This window comes from Sphaerodactylus townsendi, linkage group LG02, assembly GCF_021028975.2.
Source record: "Sphaerodactylus townsendi isolate TG3544 linkage group LG02, MPM_Stown_v2.3, whole genome shotgun sequence".
In the NCBI taxonomy this organism is placed as follows: domain Eukaryota; kingdom Metazoa; phylum Chordata; class Lepidosauria; order Squamata; family Sphaerodactylidae; genus Sphaerodactylus; species Sphaerodactylus townsendi.
The window spans coordinates 31,695,542-31,723,444 of record NC_059426.1 but is presented as its reverse complement, the minus strand read 5'-3'; the positions used below and the strand labels follow the sequence as shown (position 1 = coordinate 31,723,444).

General features: G+C 42.4%; 1 protein-coding gene across 1 annotated transcript in view; it reads right to left on the bottom strand.

Annotated features, from left to right (window-relative positions):
* The window catches only part of STK39 (serine/threonine kinase 39), a 146,574-nt gene extending 124,651 nt beyond the window's left edge, over nt 1-21,923 (bottom strand). Inside the window, exon 1 of the mRNA XM_048483595.1 lies at nt 21,574-21,923. Within this exon, the coding sequence (XP_048339552.1) occupies nt 21,574-21,862 (289 nt within the window). The 5' untranslated portion in view covers nt 21,863-21,923. The remainder of the gene's footprint in view (nt 1-21,573) is intronic.
* Between the last annotated feature and the right edge of the window lie 5,980 nt (nt 21,924-27,903).

Sequence of the window (27,903 nt, the reverse complement as noted above, 5' to 3'; positions counted from 1 at the left end):
GGAATGTTTGCATTTGTTATGGATGAAGCTCAGCTCCTTAATTTGGAGCTGGTTTCTAGGTCAAAGGTAAAATTTGTCAAGACTTGCTAAATGATGTGTTTGAAACAGGGAGCATGGAGATACATTCACAGTTGGAAGCTGCTCCAATTTAACCTCTTGCACTTAAAATCTGACTTCTATTTGCCTTTACAACATGTTTCATGGTCTTACTAACCAAAATGTAGATCCAGTAGTCTTAAGTACTTCAGGTGAGCTGGCTTCCTCCCACTTTTAGATGACATGTGTTCAATTGAATCTAAAGTTGATATTGATTCAGCATTTCTTCTCATTAAATATTGCTTCAGAAAAGTACAGAAGAAATGGGCGGGTGACCTTACAGATCTCCATTCTGTCAGATATGTACACAGCCACTTCTGTGGCTGATAGGAAACATGGGTGTCCCTTGAGCTCCAAAAACCTAACCACAACATGGTGCATCTTTACAGCAACCTCACCGCTACGATTAGGTGCATCTGGATGTACTTTCAGTAGCTCAAGGCTAGGTTCTTTGCCAGTCTGAACACCGGTTTAATAAATCAAAGTATTCTCACCAGCAGAGACAGTGTGACACGTTAATGTTATGATGAAACGGCAAGTAAAAGCTAGGATTAGATTAGAACAGAACAAGCAATAAAGGTGGGTGGCCAGTTTTCCTGTAAAGCGTACGAAGCAAAAGTAATACAATAGCTGAACTATTCATACACCAAGAGAACTTTCCCCACAGTATTGAACTGTACGGCAGACACGAACTTTAGCTTTGTCTGTGCTGCAGTCCTTTTTCATATGCAAAAAAAGAGAGCCCTAGTCACATGGCAAGTGTAAAGGCAATGCATACAGATCATTTCTCCAAGTCTCGCCCACTCACCCATGCAATGTTCAATCTGCACAGGGCGTACAGGTTATGTTGACTCTGTCCACACCATTAAGAATCTTTAAAAAGCAGGGGTTCCCATGGGGTAAGCAGATCCTGCGATAACTACCTGAACTCACTTCACCCTGTTTTTACGCAATGAAGAGGTGAATCAGAAGATAACAATTCGCATGCAGGGTAACCTACCTCCCAAACAAGAATGAATGACTCATCCTAGGACGAAAGATAAGTGAGCACTTTAACAATAACAGAGCTCTCTCTCTCTGATGATGCAGCTTGCAATTTCACAAAGAACCAACATGACTTGAGAATGACTCAGGAATATCAGTAGTGAAGCAAGAGAAATACTCTAGAACTCCTCCACTTTTCTGGGGAGATGGAATATTGGCTCAGATTAACAAACCTCAACTAAAAATCTGTTGCCACTTCTAAGAATCAAACCTTTGGAAATGGGCAAATTTTAAGATATTCCCCCTCACTGAGTTGCTCTACAATTCTTAACACGTGAAAAAATTATAATAAAATCACAATCATATGTGTAGTTTGGAAATATAAATTTTTCCCCTATTAAGCGTTAAAACCAAGCTGGTCAGTTTCTATTTTAGCACTTCATTAGCAGTGGTTTTCAACCTATAATCCACCATTCCTCACCACTATGCAACTTCATAACTGAATTATCATCCAAACAAAAAAGCAGAATATGAAAACAAGTACACAGGGGTCAAATAAATTAACCCTGCTTATACGGGTATGTTTATTATGTACCCATACAAAACACAGATCTCAGGTGTGAGTTCAGTAAGGACCATGAAAAAGGAAGAAATCTAAGATCTTATATTCAGGGCAGAATGTGTTCTATAAAACAACTTTTTCCAGAAACTAGTGAAAGTGGGGATTGTCTGAAATCCTAAATGCCCCCCATAACTCTGAATGCTCCCCAAGACTTGTAGATTTCTCCTGGGGTGAACCATTTGGCCCCTGTTTACTTTAATAATACAGCTCTATCAGCCTAGAAACCATGAATTAAATTGTTGTACTCCCTACCCCGAGATAAAATTGATAATTTATTTTCTATCTATCATTACCCTGGAAAATAATTTTGCAACTGATATGATTACACTAGGTCTTGCTTGATCCAGTGACCAAAAATTTCAGATTGTCACTTACAGGTGCATCAGTAACTCTTTGCAAACAGGGAGAAATATTTTTTCCTTACGTGCATAAATAGGCTACATCAGTGGTTCTCAACCTTTCTAATGCTGCGACCCTTTAATACAGTTCCTCATGTTGTGGTGACACCCAACCCTAACATTTATCCATTTTACAGATGGAGAACACTGATGCAGAGATTCTTAGGCGACCCCTATGAAAGGGTCGTTCGACCCCCAAAGAGGTCCCGACCCCCAGGTTGAGAACCACCTGGGCTACATTCTAGATAAACTCACAGATGTGTGGAACATCAGCAATGAAGATTCTTTAGTTTTTTTAAAAAAAACATGAAGTTTGGTACTCTTTAAGCTTTTTTGCCTATAACAATTTTGCCCAATATAGAATGCCTCTAGAAAACCCGCGGTAAGACATTAATGCTAGAATGTGAGTCTGGAGATTTGAAACTATGATCATTGTCAAACTGATGCAAGGCTGTGATAAGTAGCTGGATGCCTTGTTTGACTGATGGACATTTTGTTTGACTGGTACATACATAGAAAATGCTTTAGATTTTGCCTCTTAACAGTTAATTCATCAGAACATCTCTGTAAATCTTGATTTTCCTAATGGAAAGACATCTCCCAAGAATACTAACATAACTTCTGAGTTACCTTGTTGTGCTCTATTGACTGAAGAATTTTTATCTCTAGCCCCCAAATGAAGCCAAGAAGAAGAAGAAGAGGAATTTGGATTTATACCCCACCTTTCTCTCCTGTAAGGAGACTCAAGGTAGCTTACAAATTCCTTTCCCCTCCTCTCCCCACAACAGACACCTTGTGAGGTAGGTGGGGCTGAGAGAGGTACGAAGAACTGTGACTAGTCCAAGGTCACCCAGCAGGAATGTAGGAGTGCGGAAACACATCTAATTCACCAGATAAGCCTCTGCCATTCAGGTGGACGATTGGGGAATCAAACCTGGTTCTCTAGATTAGAATCCATCTGTTCTTAACCACTACACCACACTGGCTCTCTCAAGGAGAAAACAGGTTCAGTGGGGCATAGTGAAGTGGTAGTATTCATTCACACATACCTTTTAAAATTAAGTACCATTTTTAAGCCAGCCTTTTCCCAGAAAGGATTCAAGGTGGGTCAAACCCATTCCTCCCCTCTGGTCTGTACACGACGTTCATAGCCATGAAGAGAAAACATGACCACTGCCCCCCAAGTCACATTTAATTTCATCCCTCTCAAAAAATAACAGGAAACAAGTTCATGCCTTTTTAAATAGCACAATAATTACCCCTGGATACTTTCCATCTCTAGCTCATGCTGGACTTGTCCAAAGCACACAAAGCACCCAAAACAGAGAAAGAAACTAAACCAAAAGAAGTTCTTCCTTTTCTTACCATATTAAGCAGGGGTTCGAACACATCCTAACCACTGAATATGCACTAGAGGTCAAGTCATTCCTTAGGAAAGATATAAACCTGCTTGTTGGAGTGCACTTTGCCAAAGATGTTTAGAAGCAGAGGGAGGGAGACGAAATCAGGCAAGAAATGACCTCTTCAGCACTAATTAACTCTTAACGAGCATTAGCGTGCACACAGCTATATTTAATGAGACAAGAGTTAAGCGATATTCCAGATTAACAAACTTTGTTCCAGCATATGCTTTAGTGAGCCACAGCTTACTTCACCGCCAGAAGAAGTGAGTTCTGGGGCAAGGAAAGTTTATACTGGGGCATATTTCTAGCCACCAGGATACATATGGACTTCCGTTTTATTTTTCTATTACAAACAAACATGGCTCCCTATCTAAAATAGTTACAATTATTTATCTGAAGAACCGATGGCTCCAAGTGGACCATTTTGATCAGAACCCATTTATATTGCATTAAGGGGCAGGGAATCTTAAGCAACATATAAACTGTGTTCCATTTTTTAAAAAAATGTGTATATGCTCACAATGCACTGAGTCTTAGATCCAACCCACCAAAGAACCTGCCTCCCCTTTTAATTCTGAAATTACATGAGCTGTCTAACATATTTTGACAGTCACAGTTGTTACAGGAGCATCTCCAAAGGTATCCCATGTTTGCCCAAAAGACTCATTCAACATCAAACAACTTTTGAGAGGTAGGGGACCAAAAACATTATCTGGTTTAGCCACTACGCAATTACTATATGGAGACTCATATGCAGGCCCAGCCTTTATAGACATTGGATTGGAAATGTTGTGAGAATATAAATAAAAAACGTAGGCTTATTTATGACAATAGGGACAATTGTATCCTAAAATTGTATCAGAGGAAGAAGAGAGATAGGTATAACTATGTTGACCTATGAGCTGGATCCTAGTTTCAATTTGTCATTTGGTCAAAATGGGGAACATCATGATTGATTTTGGGATCCACCAGAATTATAGTTCATCTCCAGAGATGTATCAAAAATGTGGCAGACCCTGTCAGGATGTGCAAGGATGACTGCTCTTAGATCAGTTTCCAGGAAGGGAATGTCCAGGCTCTTTATAATATCAAGATACCCTTTCAGATTTTCTTTCTAGTATTCTGCCTAATGGATCTGTTTATGGACTGTTCTCAATTATCTGTCTGTTCTAGGACTTATGCATAATGACTAAAGAATTATTTCATTAATGATTTAAAGGTATGAACTGCCTGCTTAGAAAACTCTACCCAGAACACTGCTGGGTTAAACTGGCCAAAATCTGTCAGTTGTGAATACATGATTGCTGACATACAGATGGGGGTGGGTAGAAGCCCCAATGGCCTCCAACTCACTCTGATGAATGAACACACAAACATACATGCTTTGAAACTTCGGGTGTGCAAGATAGCCAGGATAAACACATTAAGATGGGGAGGGGAATTCTCTTGATGGTGGCAGCTCAAATACTGGAGTAACAACCCCAAGCAAAAGAGGGTAATGAAGAAAAAATGTCAGACATAGGACTAAGAGCAGGATTGTGAAAGAAATCATTTAATGAGAGAAGGAATCCTTGATCATCTGATGGGGAGAATACACAACGATCAGGACTGGATTTCTTCTTATTCACCTTTAAAAGCACTTATTTAATACATGCGTGCTTTGGGTTATTAACTACCCTGAAGAGTTTTTGGAGAAAGGAGGATTAGATACCACATGACTAGACAACAGACTTCTTCTTTTGTACTATTGGGGTTCCTCAGAGTAGTCTACAGCATAAACAGCAGGAAAACCCTATTTCCGAGGGGCTGTCAGTTTGTAACATCCCACACCCTCAAACTCCAAATATATAGAGCCATTTCTCTTCCTTCAGGACGTGAGGCCCTCTTAGCTACTTCCTGATCTACGTCATTTCAGTGCATCTTGAAAATGTAGATCCTGAACTCAACAGTTTTCCTGTGGCCAAGTCTCAGCACATGCTAGCAGAGTTGATTGATATATCATCCCAAGAATATCACTGATATTCAACCAAACAGGCATTTGGAACTAGGAGATGAGCAGCTGGGACACAGAGTGCAAAATAAGTACTGATATTGAATAATATGCCAAAAGGGTATGAAGATCAAATAAGTACCAAACACATATTAATAACGTTTACGAGCTATACTGGCATTTTGAGAAGAATAAAACAAAAAAGGCATGTCTTATTTTTCTTCGTAGTGACGTCTGGTCATTAAACGCAAGCAGTTTTATTAGGAAAACACTCTTGAAATAATGTTTCCTTTATAAAAACTCATGCTAACGTCGTTCTCACTCCACTCCCCTGACAGAGGCAATGGAAAAATACTAGCCCCTCCTTTCGTTAATTAGCCTTCCAGGCCGACTGCCAATAGAAACCTCCTGCTCTTTTTCACTGGCATGGCTTAAAGAGTATAAAATGCAAAATTAAGGTGGCAAAGGACAACTTTCCAGAAATGAAAAGTTTTGCCCTTTCTGTTCACCTGAGCAAATTAAAAAAGCCTCTCTCTCCCCTTCAATTAATGAGGCTGTACCAATTCCCAGTAGACAATTCATTGTAGTCCTCAGTCACCGAGTTATTTCATACCAGGCAGCCCACTCAGGAGATTTTTTTGAGAGAATCTGAATGAACATCATTATACAGAACAGAACAAGAAATAAACCATTTAACCCCAAAGGCTAGACACTGTCCATAACAAATTATGGGAAAGGGGGAATGCATTTACAGATATCAACATAGCTTGGAATCCCTTTTAATAAAGAGGCACCATGAAACAGGAAGTGACATAATGCGGCTTGTTCCCACTTCATCTGGAAGGTGTTGCAGACAGCTGTCTTCTCTCTGACCAACCGAAGAGCTGTTCACAAGCACAGAACGGACTCCATGGCTCTCATGTGGGCAGGATACTCAGTACACATTTTTAAAGCAGAAAAGTTATTCTAAGTGAGAGACATACCTCACTTCTTACAACTCACTTTCCCGCCCCTTTGTTACCAATGTCTCCTTGTACATGTGAGAACCACCAAATGGCCTTTCATACAGTTCTTAGCCCTTCCAAGAAACCAAGTCAAAAAGTTGCCAAGAGCATACACAATTGTAGGCTTTGGCTGGATTACTCTACATAAAGGAGTGTTTTGGATTTTTTAATTGTTTTTAAAGCTGTCTGAATGATGTATACTTTTACACTTTTTTATTAGAGTTGTTTTATAATGTATGTTTTAATTCTAGTGGTTTAATAATGTAACTTTGTTGTATACCTTTTAGATTGTTAGCCATCTCCATTATTCTTAGAAGGGCAGAAAGTCAGGGTATAAAATGTCTAAATAAAATAATAAACCAACAAGGTTATACTGTTGGTGTCTTATGACAAGAACTACTGTTATATAAACCTTTGATACCCGGATTCACACATTATGTTTGCCACAGAAAATTACTTCCAATGGCCCACTTGGAGGTTTGAAAATATTATACATGGCTTCTATCCAATAATAATTTCCACTCAAGGAAAAGAGTGGAGTGGCTCTTTTGCCATCCCCCACTCTCAGTGCAACTCCAAATGAATGTGAGAGACGAACATGATAAAAGAGTTGGTGTTTCATAGTGTATGCATGTAGGGGAAAGAGGGAATCAGCAGAAATCACTCCCTTTTGTCTGGAAACATCCTCTTCTGGATCCAGCCGTATGACTGAAATTTCAACTGTTTCAAGAAAAAGGAGCCTTTTTTGTATAAGAAAAACATTTCAAGAGAGTGAACTCCACTACCTTGCTTTGCTGTCACCCCGATGCTAAAAGCTTGCAGCCAAGTGGTCAAAGCTTCATACTTCAACCCACTTAAACTGTCAAATAGGTTCAAGGTTAACAGTAGTACTACAGTGTTCCAAACACCACCTCTTGAAATCTTCTAAGGACAGAAGTTTCATTTTAGACAGGCAGCTAAATAATTTTAGCAGCCATGAGAAATTAAAGTGCTGTTGACTTAGAGATCTAAAAAAAAAACTATCCAAGGTTAAACACCCCAGAAGAAAATCCAAGCATTTAAAAGAAAGAGAGGGAAGCCTTAATCTTTAAAAAAAAAAAACTAGTTTTTTTCCCCAATAGAAGCCACAAAAACTATTGATGGCCTACTTTCCTTGCCTCTTAATGGGTGATTCTGCACAGGCCAAATAAAATGTGTTCAAGCCCCTTTTTAAAACACTGGAGGGGGGAGTTCCCGCAGAATCCCGCAGAAACGTTACTGACTCATTCTGTTTGTCTGAACCGAGGTTCAATGAAAGTTGCTAAATTAGCTACTTTATTCCTTAAACCCAGGTTGCAAATGCTTCCTGCTTGCCTGTGCAAACTACGGAAAGCAGGGAGCGTTCAACTCCTACCCCCTTCCATTCACCATTATCGTGGATTCCCCAGGCAGCAGAAGCCATTACTGGATTCTCTAATAGGTCCACCATGTTGTGCCAGTAAGTGGGAGGGGATTTTCAGGTGGGGGGGGATTCTTGGTTGCACGGTTCACACGGAAACACGGTGTGTCCTGTGCGAACCTTGAAGCCTCCTTCCACCAGGATCCCAGTGATCCCAGCTGGCCCCTGGACCTGCGGTGCAAATGGTGCCACAGGCAAATGAAATGGGTTACATGAACCCGTGTTGCCTGTGCTGAATCAGACAATGAGAGCAAGCCATATTCTGGTTGAAATCTAAGATAGGAAATATTAAGAAGTACCTAACCCCTCCCCCGCACGCACACACAGAGAGAACAGAAATTAAAAACAACTGGTGATATAAACTATTTGTGGGTCCCACCAATCATTTCCTCCTATTTCAGACCTTTGACTCATCCCTCAAGCAGTTCATAACAGTACCCTTTGACCCTAGGAGCAGCATTTGGGGTGAATTTCTGACTGCAACAGGAGAGGCAGAGAAACCATGCTCAATTATCCCATCTAAAATCATTTAAGCCGCATTATTATATACACATTGGGTGATTCCACATGGGTCAAAAAAAGCAGTGTGAAAACTGTGTGAAAATGGTGTAAAAGGGTTTAAAACAGTATAAAAGGATTTATACTGTTTTCACACCGTTTTCACACTGCTGTTTTTCACCCATGCAGAATCAGCCATAGTTTTAAGCACTTAGACTTTTACAACACAACTACAAATTTGAAGTTCTCCTTCAACTTCACATTCTACATCTTTATGCATGTCATGCTACATCTTTAACATGACATCCTTCTGACATCATATACGGATACATCAGCATGTATATCCTGTGTGCGTTTGTTGTATACCTCATACAGTAGTACTCTCCAATAGCAATAGCATCTCATCACTACACACAGGCACAACTTTACAAAATAGTCAAGTCTTGTTAACAGCTGTCTGAAGTTATTTAAATGCTATTTTATCAAAGTGCTAGCTAGGTTTAACAATGCGGATAATAATGTTTTGGATGCAAGCAACACTGAAATAACATTGATACTGAAATAACCAGGTGATCGGGAGCAACAGCCGCAGAAGGCCATTGCGTTCACATCCTACTTGTGAGCTCCCAAAGGCACCTGGTGGGCCACTGCGAGTAGCAGAGAGCTGGACTAGATGGACTTTGGTCTGATCCAGCTGGCTTGTTCTTATGTTCTTAACATTTTAAAATGCTATGAGGGAATCGGGGGAGGGGGGGGCACTAGGATCCGGCAGAGCATTTAAGCAGAAAGGAGATGCAGGAAGATGAGGCAGATTTACACTCACATCTCCTTGGTTCTTTAAGTTGAAATGGGTATAGCAACTTCTTTCCCTAGAGGGGAAAGGGTGGTGTAGTAGTTAAAAGTGATGAACTCTTAAGCTTGAGAACCTAGTTTGATTCCCCACTCCTCCATATGAGCAGCGGACTCTTATCTGGCGAACTGGATTTGTTTTCCCCGCTCCTGTACATGAAACCTGCTGGGTGACCTTCAACTAGTCCCAGTTCTCTCGGAACTCTCTCAGCCCCACCTATCTCACAAGGTGTTTGCTGTGAGAAGTGGAAAGGAAAGTGCTTGTAAGCTGCCTTGAGACTCCTTACAAGAGAGAAAAGCAGAGTATAAATCCAGACTCCTTTCTGTCAAGGCTGTCCGACAGTGGAATCCAGTGCCTCAGAGAGTGGTGGAGTCTCCATCTTCGGAGGTTTTTAAACAGAGGCTGGATGAACACATGTCGGGAGTGCTTTGATTGTGTGTTCCTGCATGGCAGGGGATTGGACTTGATGGCCCTTGTGGTCTCTTCCAACTCTATGATTCTTCCTATAAACATGCAATATGTATGCTAAGTCAAGGAAGAGGCAGTGCCCGTAGCACAATATCCCACAGCAACGTGCCTCATCTCAACAGTTCAATCATTAAACATTTGGTACCTAAGGCAAAGCACCCCTTGTTCGACTAATCAAATTGAGTGTGTCCTGTATTAAGAGAATTTCACAATATATTTTGCTCCAAGGTTCGGATGTGCCTTTTCTACTCAGCGACCCTTATTAGTACCCAGACCCTGCCAACCAAGGATAACATGTCACACGAAGCTGCTCCTGCATGCCAGCCAGATATCATTACAGGGGGATGGCATTGTGCCAGCTCTGTGCTAGCAGATACATGAACCTTTGGTATCTTTGTTAGCAAGGATGTGGAGGCATATACTTAAATACACATTTTTCTCCCCGAGACAGAGGCTATTTCATCAATGTCTGGAAAAGCCCTTGAAGTAAGAAAACACACTTCTCACAAATCATGTGGCTTTTCCATTTTATCAGAACACTCACAAGTCAGCCTCTGTCCACAGGGTATTTGAGGTGTAATTAGTTTAATGAGATGATTCACAAGTTGGCGTTCATCATATGACAGGAATAAAACCAATATTAATTCAGTATGCAGGGTGATCTAAACAGTCAAGTTAGGTCAAATGCCGAAGGAATAAAACATAGCTATGTTAACCCAATAGATGCCGTAAAATTAATCTGCCATGTAACTGATTAGTCAGTGTTTCAAATCTTCACTCAGGTATCTTCCAGAATATTCCAGAGGGCCCTGAATCAAGAAGACCCCTTGAGAGGAAGAAGCAAATAAGACTATTATGCACTTATCTGCTCTTTCTCCAAATACTCCAAGAGTCAAGGAGCCAATTTGGTTGTTTGATTTGATTTATAGGCCACCCTTCCCCTTGTGGGCTCAGGGTAGTTTACAACTGCTCTGAAACACAGCAAGATAGGCATACAACCACATTTGATAGCAGTGCCTCATGTCGGAAAAGGACAGTCTGTTGATATGAATATACTTCCTGTGATGACTATACCCACACCAGAGTAGATTTACCAATGTTATTGCAACATATTATGCAGATTATGCCTTAGGGCTTGGTTTCCACCTATGCAAGGTACATGTATTTTGTGCTTTGGGGCTGTATTCATATACGAGTTTAAAAGCAACAACAATCCACAGTCTACTGTGGATTATTCTGATCTCAGGCACCACTTTGCAGATCTGTGCATTCCACCCACTAGGTATCAGAGTCATTTTTCATGGGGGGAAATAAGAGAGAAGCCATGTAGTTGAATAGTAGTTAAAAAGACAGTGATGTGAAATAAAAATTAACATTTCACTTCTGCCATGAACTCATCACAGAGCTTGGAGCAAACCACCCACCCCCAACATGGGAGAAATAACTCTACCTTGCAGAGTCAAGAGCATAAGAAACAGCCTGCTGGATCAGACCAGAGTCCATCTAGTCCAGCACTCTGCTATTCGTAGTGGTCCACCAGATACCTTTGGGAGCTCGCATTCGGAATGTGAAAGCAATGGCTTGCTGCTGCTGCTGCTCCCGAGCACCTGGTCTGCTAAGGCATTTGCAATTTCAGATCAAGGAGGATCAGCATTGGTAGCCATAGATCAACTTCTCCATAAATCTGTCCAAGCCCCTTTTAAAGCTACCCAGGTTCGTGGCCATCACCACCTCCTTTATTCTAAGGATGACTGAAAATGTCTGTGGTGCTCTTTTCAACCTTTTGCAGCTCTACATAAATTCTCAGAAGTACACAGACAGGAAGCTGAAGCAAATTCAGGGCAGATGTCTCAATCAATCCCCCTCTAGCATATTGCTTGATATTTAAATGTCTACTTCCTTCCAGGTAAAATCTTCCTTTACTGCTCTACAGGATGATACTTTGGTGTAAGAGAGGTCATTGGAGATCAGCCACCTGGATGCAAAACGGAACTACTTCACAGGAAAAATACAAGCGTGACAAAAGATCCTGATTCCAGAACCCATCTGGTTTCTGCAAACAATAGAATCAGTAAGGGTGCTGCAGATGATCACTAATACAGCTGTCCAGAAGAAGAATCCAGCTATGCTGTCCAGTACTAGACCTTGCAAAGTGGCTCCCTTTTGAACAGAGGCAGGATCTTAAAAAGCGAAAAGCTTGGTATGAAATAACTATATTTGAACAGCTTTATGTCATCTTCATCTTAGGAGTTATTTCTGTGCAGACAATCCAAGTCAGTGAAAGACAATATAAAAGACAAAAAGCACGGCCTTCAGGACCGTAGGTCATGAATTAACTGATGAAAGCCACACCACAGTTCTCTACTTAGTACACGGGAAACAGTGTGGCGTAGTGGTTAAAGTGTCAAACTAGGATCTCGGAGATTTGAATCCCCATACTGCCGCGTAACTCACTCTCAGCCTATTTCACAGGATTGTTGTGAAGATAAAACAAGAGAGGAGTTCAGAAAGTCACTTTGGGCCCCCAATGAGAAGGTGGAGAATGACTAAATAGCTACATATCAAACAAAGCCTTTACTATGTGTGATTTTTCATATTATCACCTGGCAAGCATGAGCCTTACCAGCGGGGAAAAACTTCATATCCAAATATATCACCTCAAAATTAGCAGGGCACTTATCCTGAAATTAAAAATAAAATAAAATTGAACCTTGCAAAAGTCAGATTTCTCACAAACATTACTGGAAGACTCCAAAGAGGAGGAAAGAACTCATGATCAGATATGGCGAAATACTAACTCTTAGGAAGAGAAGACCCGTGGCACACTCAAAAAACCATTTCAAATCCATTTTCCTTCTAAAATAACCTATTCGTCACTCTCTTTCCACACACACGCACACACCCATCTCACCCCCACAAAGTTTCAGCTACAAACTGAAGAACAGGATTTGAATCACAGCTGTGCCATTTGCCTAGAGCCAACAGCAAATGAGCACCAAACTGTACTTGCACCTCCGGGCATAACAGCAACATTTCCTCTAGTGGGGAAAGAAGTCTTGGCACAAAGATAGCTGGAGTCATGATGCTCTCTTCTCTAACCTGCCCTGCAGTAACCCAGGTAAGGAAAGCAGGATCCGAGGGCACCTCTGTGTCAGACTGAAAAAGTCAGGCGACAGCTAAACAGAACTTTTTTGTGGTGGTACGCACAGGTTCTGAGTACTGACACATTTTCTGTAAGCTCCTCAAGTCCTGAGGGGGGAATTGATGGAAATCAGTACAACTCTGAGTGTGTGGGTGGGTGGTATGTAAACGGCTGTCAAGTTGCAGCTGACTCATAGAGACCTCCCCAAGGAGTGTTCAAGGCAAGTGAAAAGCAGAGATGGTTTGCCATTTGCCAGCTTCTTCAGAATCTTCCTTGGTACCAACCATGCATGGCCTCTGAGAGCTGAGAAGATCAGACCACGCCATGCACCAGCACTTTTTAAAAAAGCACTGCATGTAAATGTTTGCAAATTGTTTTTTTGGAACCTTTAACTACTAATGCTTAGGCATTAAAGCGGTTAGCCTTTCATAGAACCTGACCAGATTCACAGTACACATTCATAATGATGAGGGCGACTGCTTTACACTCCAAAGTGATCTCATACCATAACTGGACACAGTTACTTAATACTTGTACTGCTGCCAGAAATTGAGGAGTTCAAGGCTTGATATCATTTGTGACGACAAACACATCTCTCTGAGCTTCAACTGTTTATTTATTTACATGCTCCATCTTGGTGGTTCTCAACCTTCCTAATGCCACAACCCTTTAATACAGTTCCTCATGTTGTGGTGACCCCCAACCCTAACATTTATCCATTTTACAGATGGAGAACACTGATGCAGAGAGTCTTAAGCGACCCCTGTGAAAGGGTCGTTCGACCCCCAAAGGGGTCCCGACCCCCAGGTTGAGAACCACTGCTCTATCTGCATCTAGCATGCCTTATTATAATGGCCACAACATCCTTTAAAGCACCAGCTTCCAACCTTTTTGATACGGTGACCCACAAGTCCAAATTTACTTGGTACAGCTGGCCCAAGGGTTGTTATTTTTTTAAGCTGTAAGCAAACTATGACCTTGGCATACCATTTTCTATAGTGGCCAATCAGGTATTTTTGAGGAACCAACTAATACAAAGGGTGCAGCTGACCCCACTGTAACCCCAAGTAAGTAGTAGTTCGTCTCCTCCTCTGCCAGCTGGACCAGAGAAGAAGTTTGAGAATGTGCACTCAAAGGGTTCTGAGTTGAGAAATATATGAAAATGGCAGATGGTGGTGAAGGGTGCAGTATTCCTCACACAGCAGACAGAGGGGAAAAAAGCAATGAAGGGGGCAGGGCTGGTAAAAAGGTTAGGCTGCTGAAGGAGCAGCACTAAGACAGAGTGTCCCCCCCGCCCACACACACACACACACCTCTTTCTGTCCTCCTGCCAATGTGGTGTAGTTGAGAAGCGCAGGTGGACTTGATTACCAGGTTTGATTCCTTACTCTTCCACATGAGTGGCAAATTCTTATTTAGTGAACTGGATTTGTTTCCCCGCTCCTACACATGAAGTCTGCTGGGTGACCTTGGGCTAATCATAGTTCCTCAGAACTCTCTCAGCCCCACCTACTCCACTAGCTATCTGTTGTGTTGGGGGGGGAGGGAGGTAAAAGGAGTTTGCAAACTGCCTTGAGACTCTTACAGGAGAGAAAGGTGGGGTATAAATCCAAATTCCGCCTCTGGTCTCTCCATGACATGATGAAAAGCTCCCACCTACTCTCCAACCCTTCCTATTGTAGTGGTTAAGAGCAGGTGGATTCTAATCTGGAGAACCAGGTTTGATTCCCCACTCCTCCACCTGAGTGGTGAGGCTTATCTGGTGAACCAGATTTGTTTCCCCACTCCAACACATTCCTGCTGGGAGATCTTGGGCTAGCCAGAGTTCTTTGTAACTCTCTCAGCTCCACCTACCTCACAGGGTGTCTGCTGTGGAGAGAGGAAGGGAAAGGAGCTTGTAAGCCACCCTGAGTCTCCTTAACAGGAAAGAAAGTTGAGATATAAATCCAAACTCTTCTTCTTTCTTTCAGCTACTGCTGAGACATTATTAGCAACCAGAAGGATTTTTTCCCTCATTACTGTCACAAAAAAGGTGGTGAAGGTGAGAATGTGAGAAGTTGGCGAGAGGAAAAAAAAAGAGAAGGCAGCAAAGGACAGGATCCGCCATTAGGGAGGGCAGCCTTGCGATTCACTGTTGAGTCCTGACCCACAAGTTGGGAAACACTGTTCTAAAAGCCTCAGAACCCTTCACTGATGAATGTAACTGGCTGAGGGAGCAAGAAGAAAGCTAAGTAATTTAGCCAATAATGCCATAATAATAGTATAATAATAATAATTTAACCAACAGCAAAGATTGCAGAAAGCCCTCTTAGACTGCTGTTTCAAGTACATACAACACTACTTCCTTTGTCCTACACAACATTGCCTGACATCTATTTGTATCCCCTTCTTCCTCCAAAGAGTTTAGGACTGGCGCACATGGTTCTTTCCTTCTCATTTTATCTTCATAACGACCTGCCACATAAATTAGGCAGAGAAGGTGTGGTTGGCCCAAATTTACCCAGTGAGCATGTGGTCACCCAAACGATTTGAATCCAGACACCAACCCCTACTTAGCACCTTCACAGTAAACATGAAGACTGCAACTTTCCGAAAATAAAAGAGAAGTACCTTTAAAAAAAATTTTTTAAATAAGCTGCCATTATCCTTAAGTTCACTTGAATTGCATCATTAAACACAAATTCTACCCTATACAGGTTGGCCTCATTCCAATGTGTCAAAGCTAAATGTTGCCTGTAATCCTAATGACAGTTGTCAAACATGTAGGTTGGAGTGTATCACAACTCACAATGCGCAGTGGTTGACAGGTAATCTTCCAGCCCCAGCTTAAAACAGGTGATTGAGATGACTGGCTCATTCCCCACCCCACCCCCGTCACTGTTGTGTGTTTAACCAAAGCCTAAAATAGCAGAGCTGTTGCCTACTATTTAAGCTGTAAGTAACCTATGAGTCTGCTAACTGTATTAACAGCTCCCTGGGAGATATGGTTTAATCCACAGGAGAAATCACTAACTCTTCAAGTTGCTACAGTGAACCACACAGAAAAGAACTATTCCTGTTCAACAAGGAAACGACTGGGAAAAAAATAACTTGAAAAACTACAGTTCTGTTATGGGTTTACAACTACTACTAGGCTCCATTTGTGGTCTTGAGTTCAAGTCCACTGCATGTAGGCTCCCCACAATTGCTGAAGACCACTAAAAACGAAGCTTTAAAAATGTCATAAAAATTCAAAAGAGTACTGATAGCCCTTTCACTGCTACTAAATCTGTGAGGTAAGAGGCTCAGTGGTAAAAATGTGGAATCTGCTATCAGAGGACATAGTGATGACCACTAGCATGGACAACCATTAAGCACATTCATGGAGGATTACCAGCAGCCATTAGAGGCTACTACCCATTATGACTAAAGAGAAACTGCACATCAAGTAAATCTCTGAATACCAGTGCCAGGAAGCAACATCAAGGAAGGCTTCAACCTCTATACCCTGTTGGTGGACTCCCAGAAGATCTGTTTGGCCACTATGTAAGGCAAGATGCTAGACTAAATGAACCACTGGTCTGATCCATCAGGGCTCTTCTTGTGTTCAGAACTGGTCTAGAGGCTCTTTGCTTATATAGCTAGCCAGTTACATGGCTATCACTTGGCGTGCTGGAGTGACCTATAGCATCTTTCCAGGTTTGCTTAACAGCTACCAAATATACTCTGGTATCTACAGGGTGAAGAGGCCAGTGATATCTTGTCCTTTCTTGTACCATCACCACCCTCCAGCACAATTGCACTAGTAAAGTTAACAATGGGTAGATTTGCGCCCAAGAGTTACCCAGGGAAAATCTATGGGCCTCAAATAAATATACCGTATGCCACTCTGCATACGAATTGTATGCTCTTGTTTATTTAATTCAAATGTTGCCTTTCCCAGGCCTGAATATATCCAACAACCATCATCCAACAGGGGAAATGAATGCAATGTCAGTGCAAACTATCATAAATCATTATACAAGTAGAACATGGAATGACTGGGACAGTAAGTTCTAAGTGAATTACACTTGTATGAATTCAGTTCTTCTTGTACAGTGATGTGCCGACCATGATCCCAGCAGAAGTTCAAGATTATTACGGTAAATCCAAGCTACTCTGCTATTATTACAGTAAACACAAGCTACTCTGCTACACTTAACAACACACTGCAGAAGTGCCTGGTGATGCATTGGAAATTTCTGTGATCTGGACAATGCCCTGTGCTTATCTGCACCACTTGATCAAAGCAATGTTCTATACTCAGTCAAGAGCCTTCTCTAAGATGCTTGAAAAATACACTCAGTCTGAAGAGATACACGTGAATAAGTTCACCACAACAGCAGTTAGTATGACATCCTTTCACAAGACACTGCTTCAATTAGGTGCCAATTAAAAATCCACATCTGAGCTACAATTAATGAACTGATTAATCACCCCACTTAATGCTTTCAAGCTCTGCACTTATCATAACATCAGCATGGTGCAAAGCGCTCCATGGTGGCCTGAAAAGAAGCATCATTATGAGAACTCCTGGGTGAAGAGAGATCAACAAGGTCTGATTTATTTAAACAGCTTCAGGATTGGAGTGTTGTGGGGTTTCCAGGCTGTATGGCCGTGTTCCAGTAGCATTTTCTCCTGACGTTTCAATTCGTACCGCGCTGGCATCTTCAGAGGAACACGGACATACAGCCTGGAAACCCCACAACACAGAAGTGATTCCAGCTGTGAAAGCCTTCGACAATACACTGAGCTTCAGGATTCTTTGAGTCCATACTTTTAGTGTCAGCCTAAGCAAAATTACATCCTTTTAAGCCCTCTGACTTAACTGAGAATGGCATAGTCTGCTTCAGATCGCACTGTTTCTTGCCCCACTGAAAGCCCTTCCTTTGCAAGAAGTTGAGCCAGGCGTACTGAAAGTTAGGCTTATCCTTATCTGTAAGAGTAATCCATCAGAGTGAATAAATATGGATTTGTGTGTGTGTTGTTGTTGTTGTTGTTGTTTTAAAGTTATACAGGAAGTGGGTTAGAATCAGCCAGCTTTTCCCTTGGTAAAAGGTAGAGGAGCCAGCTGATTACCAAAAACAAAACAAAACAAAAAACCCCACAGAAACAGAAGCATGAGGGCCAGGGGCTATAATAAGTATGAAAACTGAGCAGCATTAAGAAAAATAAGTTGGTGGATCCACCCCACTGTCCTTAAAGTGGTTTCAAATGGAAACTGAATTTAGTACAGAAAAAGTCTACATTCATAAAACTGAATCCATGACTCGCTACCAAACATTAAATTAAAGGCTGCTTCTCTTCTACAAAACCAAACCAATCCCTCTCCTCACACTCATACCCAAAAAGAGCCAATGATACCTGACTTTTGAGATCAAGCATTTTATATATGATTCAATGATCATGTACAAGCAATTAACATTTAGATTGATACTTTCCATCCCATGCTGAACTACTGTTCCAACCAGTAATTTCTAATCCTTGCTTCTGGAAAGTTCTGGGTACTTAAGTCTTCAAATAAGTACTCTTTGCATAGTATCCTTGTGTGTGGAAAGTGTACCTCTAAAGAGAAATCCTTTCTCAATTGCTTCCATCTAAGCCGATATAAATCCTGCAGCAAAAAAGCATACACACATTTTGATTATGCTTCTAAGTTGAAAAATGGCACTATTTAGACACAAGCTGGCATGCTTTTAACAGGTACAACAATCAAGATGTCCAAGAAATGAGTGAATTAGAAAACTGAGGCCCAACTAGGCAAGATGTTGGAGATCTTGGCCAGACTGTAGCTAGATTTAGCTGCAAGATGAACCTGAGGCAATGCTACCCAACCAGAGTGAGTGCTGCAAGATGAGGCCTAGCTCGGGACACCTTCACTAATCTGGGCTGGGGACACTGCAATTTCTCCTATCAGCTACACCAAACTATCAGAGAGAGAAAAGGAAACAAGAGCTTGCCTATAATACTTGACTTTCTTCCTTGGTAACAGCAACACAGGTGAGGTGTTCTACTTATTTGATTTCCTTCAAGCAGCTGTGTTTATGATCCCTCCCCCTATTTTTATATGCCAATAATCCTGTGAGGTAAATTAGATTGATAAAGAGACTGTCTGAAAGCCATGCTGTGAAATTTGCATTAGAATTGCAGATATGAACCCTGTATTGTCCAGTCCTTGTATGACCTCACCACTACACCATATTAGCTTTCAAAGTGAAAACAATAGTAGGAGGGTTACATTCCACCTTTACGTTACCTTATCAGCCCTAACACCAACATGGGGGATACATATTTCTTTTTAACTGTACAATACACATCAGGAAATCAGTGCCTCTGATAAAGTGAGCTCTGACTCATGCTAGAACAATTTGTTGTTATTTTTTAATGTTCCACTGGCCTCCTGCTTTATTTTGCTACTAAAGACTATCTAAAGAGCAATTCAAAGCAAAACCACTCAGTGATAAATCCCTCGTTATTCAGCCTTACTTCCAAGCAAATGCAAGACTGCAGTCTTAACCATCTCTGTGTTGGCCACCCTGTATAAAAGAATTCTCTGAGGATCATCATCTATGAGAAACTAAGGCAAGGACTGATTCTTTGTGGTACATTAATACCAAGTGGCTCAAGTTATACTAGGATACGTGTAAAAGGTTTGTTGATTTCTACCACACAGCCTATATTCACCACCTTACAAGAGATGTATAAGTTCTTAACTGGTGCTAGAGACCAACACCCAGATGTCACAGTTACTTCCAAAAGCAAATCCTCCATTTGCTTCTCTGTCCCAGCACGCTTCGTTGTAACTTGAGAAGTTCTACGCAAGGTGAAGGCCTAACCTGATTAGCCCGCAATGGCTTTCTCTATGACCATTTTTAGACTGAAACAAGGAATTATTTCATGCCTTCACTCAGAAATACATCCCCCCGTTTTTATTTTTAACATCCAGCCTGAGGAAAAGTTGTGTTTAACTTGGAAGCTTGTACACCACATTCTGAACACTGACTAGTCCTAATAAAAGATATTTTCTGAGCATTCAGGAAAAAAGGCCGGCTTACTTCATGTTCAAGACGGATGTTTACGTACCGATGAATCGGAACAACTTATTCTGTTAATTAGACATTAAAAAAGAAAAGAACATAGACAAACAGTTTCACAAGGTGTTCTGCTCCTGTTCTCTCTTGATAATGCTCCACCAGCTGCCAGTAGTACATAAACTCAGCTGAAGAACACCCTCCCTTCAAGGAAGAAATTTGTTACAGATTTCCTTCAGAGCAGAAAACAGGCTCATTCAGATATCAGAGTGTCACTGTGGGAAGGTAGATAAAAAATAAGAATGAGACACAGTTTTTTTTTAAAAGGAGGAAAAAATAGTATTTTTTTTTCTTAACAACCATTTAACTTTAAGAAAATAATGACAAGATGTATACATTCAGCGCCATCTCCATTAGGAAAATACATCTTTGTCTGGGTTGAAGAAACAGAAAAAAGGCCAGCTCTCGTTTTCATTATGCCCTTTTCAGACCTTCAGCAGCTGGGGGCCATCAATATTAAAACAACTGCAAGATGAACCTGAGGCGATGCTACCCAACCAGAGTGACTGCTGCAGGATGAGGCCTAGCTCGGGAATCATCTGCAGTTCTGGATTTTTAGCCCCACATTTCTGATGTGCTTGTAGAGTTTTTTTGGGTTTTTTAGCCAGGTTATGTACAAACTAGGTTGCAAACCCATTTCTGTACCACACAATCTCTCCTATTGTGTTTTTCATGAAGTGAGACTTTATCACCTCAGAGCAACATAGGCAAAACAAGTACTTAGGGCCCTGGTATGCCACCAACATAATTATAATAATTCAACACTAGATCAATTGCCATATATTAAAATGTAGGGGGCAGGGAAGATGGGAACGAAGGCAAGATTTATTTAAAAATATAAGCTATCAAATAATAGGATGTCATCCAAAGAACGCTACTTCGACAATGGAAGGAATATAAATGAAAGCAAAGGGGTAAGGCAGGAATTAAAAGATTTGGAGGTTAGGGAAGAGACAAAACCGATAACAGGACTGCGATGAAGAGAGCTTTGGTGGAAACTGTAAGTAATCTAAAGAGGATATATGGGCTAGGGTGATGAACTAGAGTACCAGAGAGAGAGAGTTTAAGGGAAAGACAACCGGTTAGTGCCATTTTGCTACTGAGAGTGACAAGAGGAGCAGAGAGAAAAGACAGTTAGCGAAGGCACTACTTCAGAAAAAGCCAGGAGGAGTGACATGGCAACTTCGCGGCTCTTCAGTTGCACGCCACTTTAACAGGAAACTCTGGGGAAGGTTTTTTGGGTGCTGATGCAGCATCCCTCGCAGGCTGGCAAGGGCAGGGCTGGTTGCAGACTCCGCCGCCCACCTTCCCCTCTCGAATTGCAACAGAGGAAAGAAAAGGGCTCCAGACAGAAGGAAGAAGAGGCACGGCCGCCGCTTGCAAGAAGAGGAGGAGGAACTCCCGTTTGCAGCATCACGCACTGCAGTGCCGCAATGAGAGCCGCTGGGCTCGGGAAGCGCCAGGCACGCCGGTAGGCCCCGAAGCCGGCTGACGATGCATCCCTCCTCCCCCTCTTCCAATCCTTGCCTGCCTCCCACCCACTCCGGAGCCGCTCCCTGGTCGCCACTGACCGATCACCTCCTGCAGTTCGTAGGCGTCCCTGCAAATGGGCCAGCCGATGGGTGCAGGAGCCGGGGCCGGGGCCGGGGCAGGAGCCGGGGCAGGAGCCGGCGTGGGTTGCTGCGGCGGCGGCTGCTGCTGTGGCTGTTGTGGCGGCGGTGACGGCTGCTGGACATGCACAGGCGAGTCGCTCTGCTCCGCCATGATGCCGCCGCCGCCGCTGCTGCTGCTGCTGCTGCTGGAGCACCCAAGAGGCGACCTCCTTGCAAGTTCCCTGCCGGCAGCACCTTTAACCCTCATCCGCGGCTCTCCTCCCTCCCTTTCCCATCCTGCCTGCCTGCCAGCCAGCCGGGCGCACGGCGGGGGTGGGAGCGCGCCGAAGGGGCGGAGGCTGAAACGGCGGCGGCTCCCGCTTGCTCCGCAGTGTTCGTTCTGCACGCAGGGGAGCGACCGGAGAAGTCCGCGCCTATCGCATTCACCTTAATAAAGCGGGTTTGGCGTTTTGCGCACACGTGCAAAAAAAAGTGCTGCTTTGGAGGAAAGTGTTTCCAGGGTGAAGGTGGCTCTCTGGAGGAGGGGGACCCCTAGGCCCAGGTTAGGATGCCCAGTGAAGTTGATGTCCTTGCAAAATAAATAAATAAATATATTATCGACAGCCAGTTCAGCATTTCGCAGTAGCTGCTCCTGAGGTATGAACGGAATCGACCCCCTCATCAAAACAATGGCACAAAATGCTCTGGTGGAACACTTGACAGGGATAATCTAAAATGTTCCCACATTGAAGCATTTCTAGAGCAAGCAAAATGTGTCAAAAGTATCAGATGAACTCTTAGAGTTATTACCTAACGGTTTTTTTTTAAAATTAGGATATTGTGGTAATGTGAGGCATGCTGGGAGCGTGTGTATGTTGGAAAGCGGCTGCATGCTTAAGCTCAGCAAATTGTTCTTAAAATCCGTTTCTGGGATGCACAGTAGTTCTAGATGGGTGGCCGTGTCCCCTTTCAGCAGCGGCAGAATAAAACTGAAGTCTGGTGTCGCCTCAGATACTAAAAAAAAAATACGTTTATTCCAGCTCACAAATTATTGGGCTGCAATACATTTCTTAGCCATTAAGATGCCACTGTCTGGACTCCTGCTTTATGCTATTGTGAAAAAAATGGTGCTTTCCTTTTTGTTCAACCTAATGTGTAAAGTAAGAGGAGATTTTAATCTGCATGGGTATTTTAAAGTGCAGAATCAAGGATTGGTTGTTACTTCAACATGGAATGCAAGGGTTTGTGCTTACATATGTGTGTGCAAACTTCAACATGAGTAAGCTATTCCAGCAACAACAGCCATGCAGTACAGTCCTAGGATATGTATTAAGAAGAAAGTCCCATTGAGTTTGGTAAGGCTTATAAGCAAAGCATGTATAGACTGCAGTGGCATATCTGCCAGACGGATATGTGGGGTCACATGTCTCTGGGCACCACTCTTCTTGATCATGTGAGGGATGCAAAATTGCCCCCTACACCCAGAGGCGTAGCTAGGGGAAATGGAGTCCAGTTCAAAATCTGAAGGGGTTTTTTTTTTCGGGGGGGGGGGGGGGGGGGTTTCATGTTTGTGTTTTTGTATTTTTTAGTTTTTTCAGTTTTTTGCCTGCAGGGGGCGCAGTTTTTAGGTTAGCAGCACCAACATTTCAGGGTATCTTTAGGAGACACTCCTGATGATACCACCCAGGTTTGGTGAAGTTTGGTTCAGGGGATCCAAAGTTATGGACCCTCAAAGGTGTAGCTCCCATCTCCTATTAGCTCCCATTGGAAACAATGGGGGATGGGGCACCCCCTTTGGGAGTCCATAACTTTGGACCCCCTGAACCAAACCTCACCTAACTTGGGTGGTATCATCAGGAGAGTCTCCTGAAAACTCCCTGAAATTTTGGTGCTGCTAGCTAGCCTAAAAACTGCTCCCCCTGCAGGCCAACAATTGAAAAACACTTAAAAATTCAAAAAACACAAATTTTTTGCACCCCCCAGGTTTGCGCCCGGTGCAATGCGCACACACACACACCGGCACACTTGTATCTCTGCCTCTGCCTACACCCCTCTGGTGGAAGCCTCCAGAGACATCCCACTGCGCTGGACATACAAAGGTGAGCAAAACACCATTGATTTCAGAAGACTTAGACTGCCCCATGAATAGGACTACATAGAGTTTCTTCAGTCAAAGCCGATGATTTTGAGGAATTTAAGACTTGAAGGCATCTAATTTGTGAACTGGGTTGCCAGTCAAGGTCCTGGAATTGCTTCTAAGACCAGAACTGACTCCGTATTAAGAAGATCAGTTCCTCAGGAAAAGATGGCAGGTTTGGAGAACAGATTCCATAGCATCACATACCCTGTGGAGCTTCTTCTTCCCAAACTCCCCCCCCCCCCGCACTACTCCCAAATCTCCAGTAATTTCTGAAGCTGTAGGTGTCAACTCTGCTTTTGAATGACTATGCCAGCAGATTTCATGAAGCAAAGAAGCATTTATGTGCAACACCATTTTGACATTACAGTCATGCCGTTCTCTTGGAGTTGGTTCGTGTGATACCTATATGTCTGCACCTACCAAGGAAGATTTTGCAAAGGAAGGCAATGGCAAACCACGTCTGCTTAATCACTTGCCTTGAAAACCCTATCCATAAGTCAGCTGCTGCTTTATACACATATGGTTGTACATAGTGATCAGATGTAAATAAGTTACTGTGCTGTGAGAATGTCTACAAGTTGTGCAGCATTTCCTATGTAAATCTAGATCTTTATGTCAGTCATCCAGAAAATGGGACTTGTTACTGTATAACTGACTAGGTTTAAAACCTATGTACCTACATTTCATTAAGCCAACTTACAGCAACTCCAGCGAAGGACTTCCAAAGCAAGGGAGAAGTGGAGGTGATTTGCCATTGCCTTCCTCTGGTCTTTCATACAACTACCAACCCTGCTAAGCTTTCAAGATCAGGTTATACTACAATTCCACATCACAGATTTAAAAGTTAGGCCTCATAAATGCACAAAGCATTTGGCAGGGGTTTCATAAGTGATGTTGGGCTTTTCTTTTAGTGATGGGGACGATCACTTTTTAATATGGTATAGGATTTGGCCATTGTAACCTGCAAACATTTTTACAAGGGAATTTAGGAAATCCCCAAATGAACTGTTTGCAGGTTACAATGGTCTCTTCTCTTTTATCCATATGAGAAGAACAACCAAGTCTAACAAGAATGAATCATGATTTTAAAAATAGGAGGGCTTTTAAAAGAAAAAAGTGGCAGTTCACATTACATTGTGTTCACTTTCCTATAAAAGTCCCCAGTCTAATCTTTAATTTTCTTGTAAGTTATCTTTTGTATGTGCCTGTTATTTTTATGTTCATTCCAATTGCAAATTCCAAATGCATTCCCAGTTCTTATTTCTTTGTTAGCTCGTCTGAAATTAAATAAGTGTACCGTGGTAAATATTATTAAATATCTTGGAACTCATGCTGTCCTAAACAGAGTTACACCCTGCTAAAACAGCTGAAATCAATGGGATTAGAAAGGTAAAACTTAATTTAGGATTGCTCTGCTAGGATTTTTTTGCTTGTTTTGTTTGCCATCAGTCTACATCAGGCAACCCTATCAGGTTTTCAAGTCAAGAGACATTCAAAGGTTTGATATTGACTTCTTCTGCACAGTGACTCTGGACTTCCTTGGTGGTCTTCCATCCAAATACTAACCATGGTCAACCCTGTTTAGCTTTTAGCTTCCATGACAAGATTGGCATAGCCTGATATAGTGCAGTTATTCAAATGGTAAAGCTTTCAACCAGTACAAGCTTGAACTTAGTACATTATTTCTGTTTTCAGCTATAACTCAATGATAGATGCTTACTTTGGTGTGCCCAAGAAATTGTAGCACTTTATCATTTGTTTTTTTAAAGATAAAAATGAGAATCTAACATAGAGCACAGTTTAGCCCTAATGCCCTTTTTGTGTTTTCATATGGCCTATGAAAGATTTAAGTGTGAAGAAGAAGAAGAGTTTGGATTTATATCCCCCCTTTCTCTCCTGCAGGAGACTCAAAGGGGCTTACAATCTCCTTGCCCTTCCCCCCTCACAACAAACACCCTGTGAGGTAGGTGGGGCTGAGAGAGCTCCGAGAAGCTGTGACTAGCCCAAGGTCACCCAGCTGGTATGCCAGATGAAACAAAAAATTCATCTCCTAGCAAAAGACACCAATATAGAGAGACAGGGAAAGCTTCCTGGGGAGGAGTGGTATTCCGAAGGTCGTGCCTTGCACGGTCGCGATATCATCGCCTGGGGCTGTGGCTTTCCAGGTCGCTGCTCGCGTTCACATTGACAGCAGCAGCGGGCGCATCTGACGCTTTCCCCCCCCCCCCAGGGCGGCGCAAATAAGCCGCTTCCTAAAACAAATGCAACCCTTTTAAAGGGTTGTTGCTGGTGGATCGCCTTCATCCTGCGGCGCAATTCGGACGCTTATCCCAGCCCGCTGGAAGATGAGTCTATTCCAGCCGCCTATTGCTTGGCGTCAGAAGTATCGCCATTCCACTCTGTCCTCAACCACCTCCAGGGTCGTGGAGGCGCAGGGGTGGCGGCGTATAGCGTGGCGACGCCCAGGCTTAATTTGCAGGAGTGAATAACCGTGAAGTGGGGCATGGGAGGGTTGCAGAGGCTGACTCCGCGTCACCGGAGCCGCCTCGCCTTTCTGTCGGTACCTCCGTTGCCATTCGCTCGCGACGCTTGCGTGCGAGTAAGCGCTACTCCCCACGTACCGACAGAACTCCATGCCGGCATAAAGGAGGGGGCTGTGCAGAAACGGCCAAAGTTTTGATGCTGTGGATGAAAAGGCCCTTTCTTGAGTTGTCACCCATCTAGATTTAGTTGGCAGGGGCAATCAAAATAGAGCCTCTGATAGTGACCAGAGTGTATGGGTAGGTTCATATGGTCTACCTCTGTTCTTACGGTGTATTGGTCCCAGGCCATATTGGACTTCTTTACAGTGAATTTGGGACAGACACCCCCCCTCCCAAGCACTTTTTTCACATACTCCCAAATTAATTCATGACATTGACTACTATAATCGGTAGAGTGAAGGCTTTTGGTTTAGATGGCTTTAAAAGGAAATTAGCCAGTTTCATAGAGGAGTGTTCTGTTAATGTTGCCAGCAATGATAAATGGACCTCCATATTCAGAGCTGTGTCTCTTTCAATACCAGTTACGAGCAGCAACAATGTGGTGGGGAGAGGCATCTCTGCCTGGTTTGTCGGCCTTCATAGGGTAGTATCCAATTAGCCACTGAGGGAAACAGGATGCTGGGCTAGATGGATCATGGTCTGATCAACAAAGCTTTTCATATGGAGTCATTTTCAGGGTGGGGGGCAAATTACGTAGGTGGATCCTTGAATTATGGCAAACCAGACTAATGCATGCTAACTACAGAATAAACCCAGATAGATTTAGTGGGACTTACTCTTTAAGTGTGTGCATAGAAAGTCCAGCAATGTTGCTATTCACACATATGCAATTTCTATTGCTCAAGGAAACTCCTGCCATTACAAATGTGGCTATAATCTGCCTTGCACATCATGGGTTTAATCATATGTCTCAGAGTGCTAAGTGTTTTTTCAGATTTAAGATTTGGAGGGACTGGAGTGTCCCTAGCATACACACAATGTCTAAAATGACAATTCTGTTTTTAATAGGATTTCACCTTATTTTCTGTTGTACAGTCAAAAACTGAAATTCAAGAAGTGCGTTTTCCTCTCTACTCAAATTCCACTCTGATTTTGAACCCAGTAACCATTTAAAAACCTGAATGGTTTTTCAGAGCTGTAGGAAAAATTATCTGATATACCAATATAACAAATATTTATTTTAGACTTACACCCCATTTCTCCCCTGTGTCAAAGGGCTCGGAAGGGATCACAACATTCAATAAACAATCAATCAACAAGATGAAAGTATTAAAAATCTTTTTTTAAACTATAAGATGGTATCCTAACTCAGGCACAAAAATAAAACATTTTTTGATTTTTTCAATGTATTTTTATATGACCTTAATATTAGGGAGAAGGGAATCTAACCCTCTACCCTGAACAACTGGACTGAGATGTTTGGAATCTTTATAATCTGTTAACTTCCTGTGAAATTAATGGAGTTTTGCCATTTTTATGTCCGCATTTTTATTTGGTTTTTCTTATCAACTGTGCAGATAGGTTTGGTATACATCATGGAAATGTGCTTTTATCAAAAGAGATTTCAGATAGATGAACATGTATTCACAGAATTTCATGGTCTTGACTGATGGCATATACCTGATG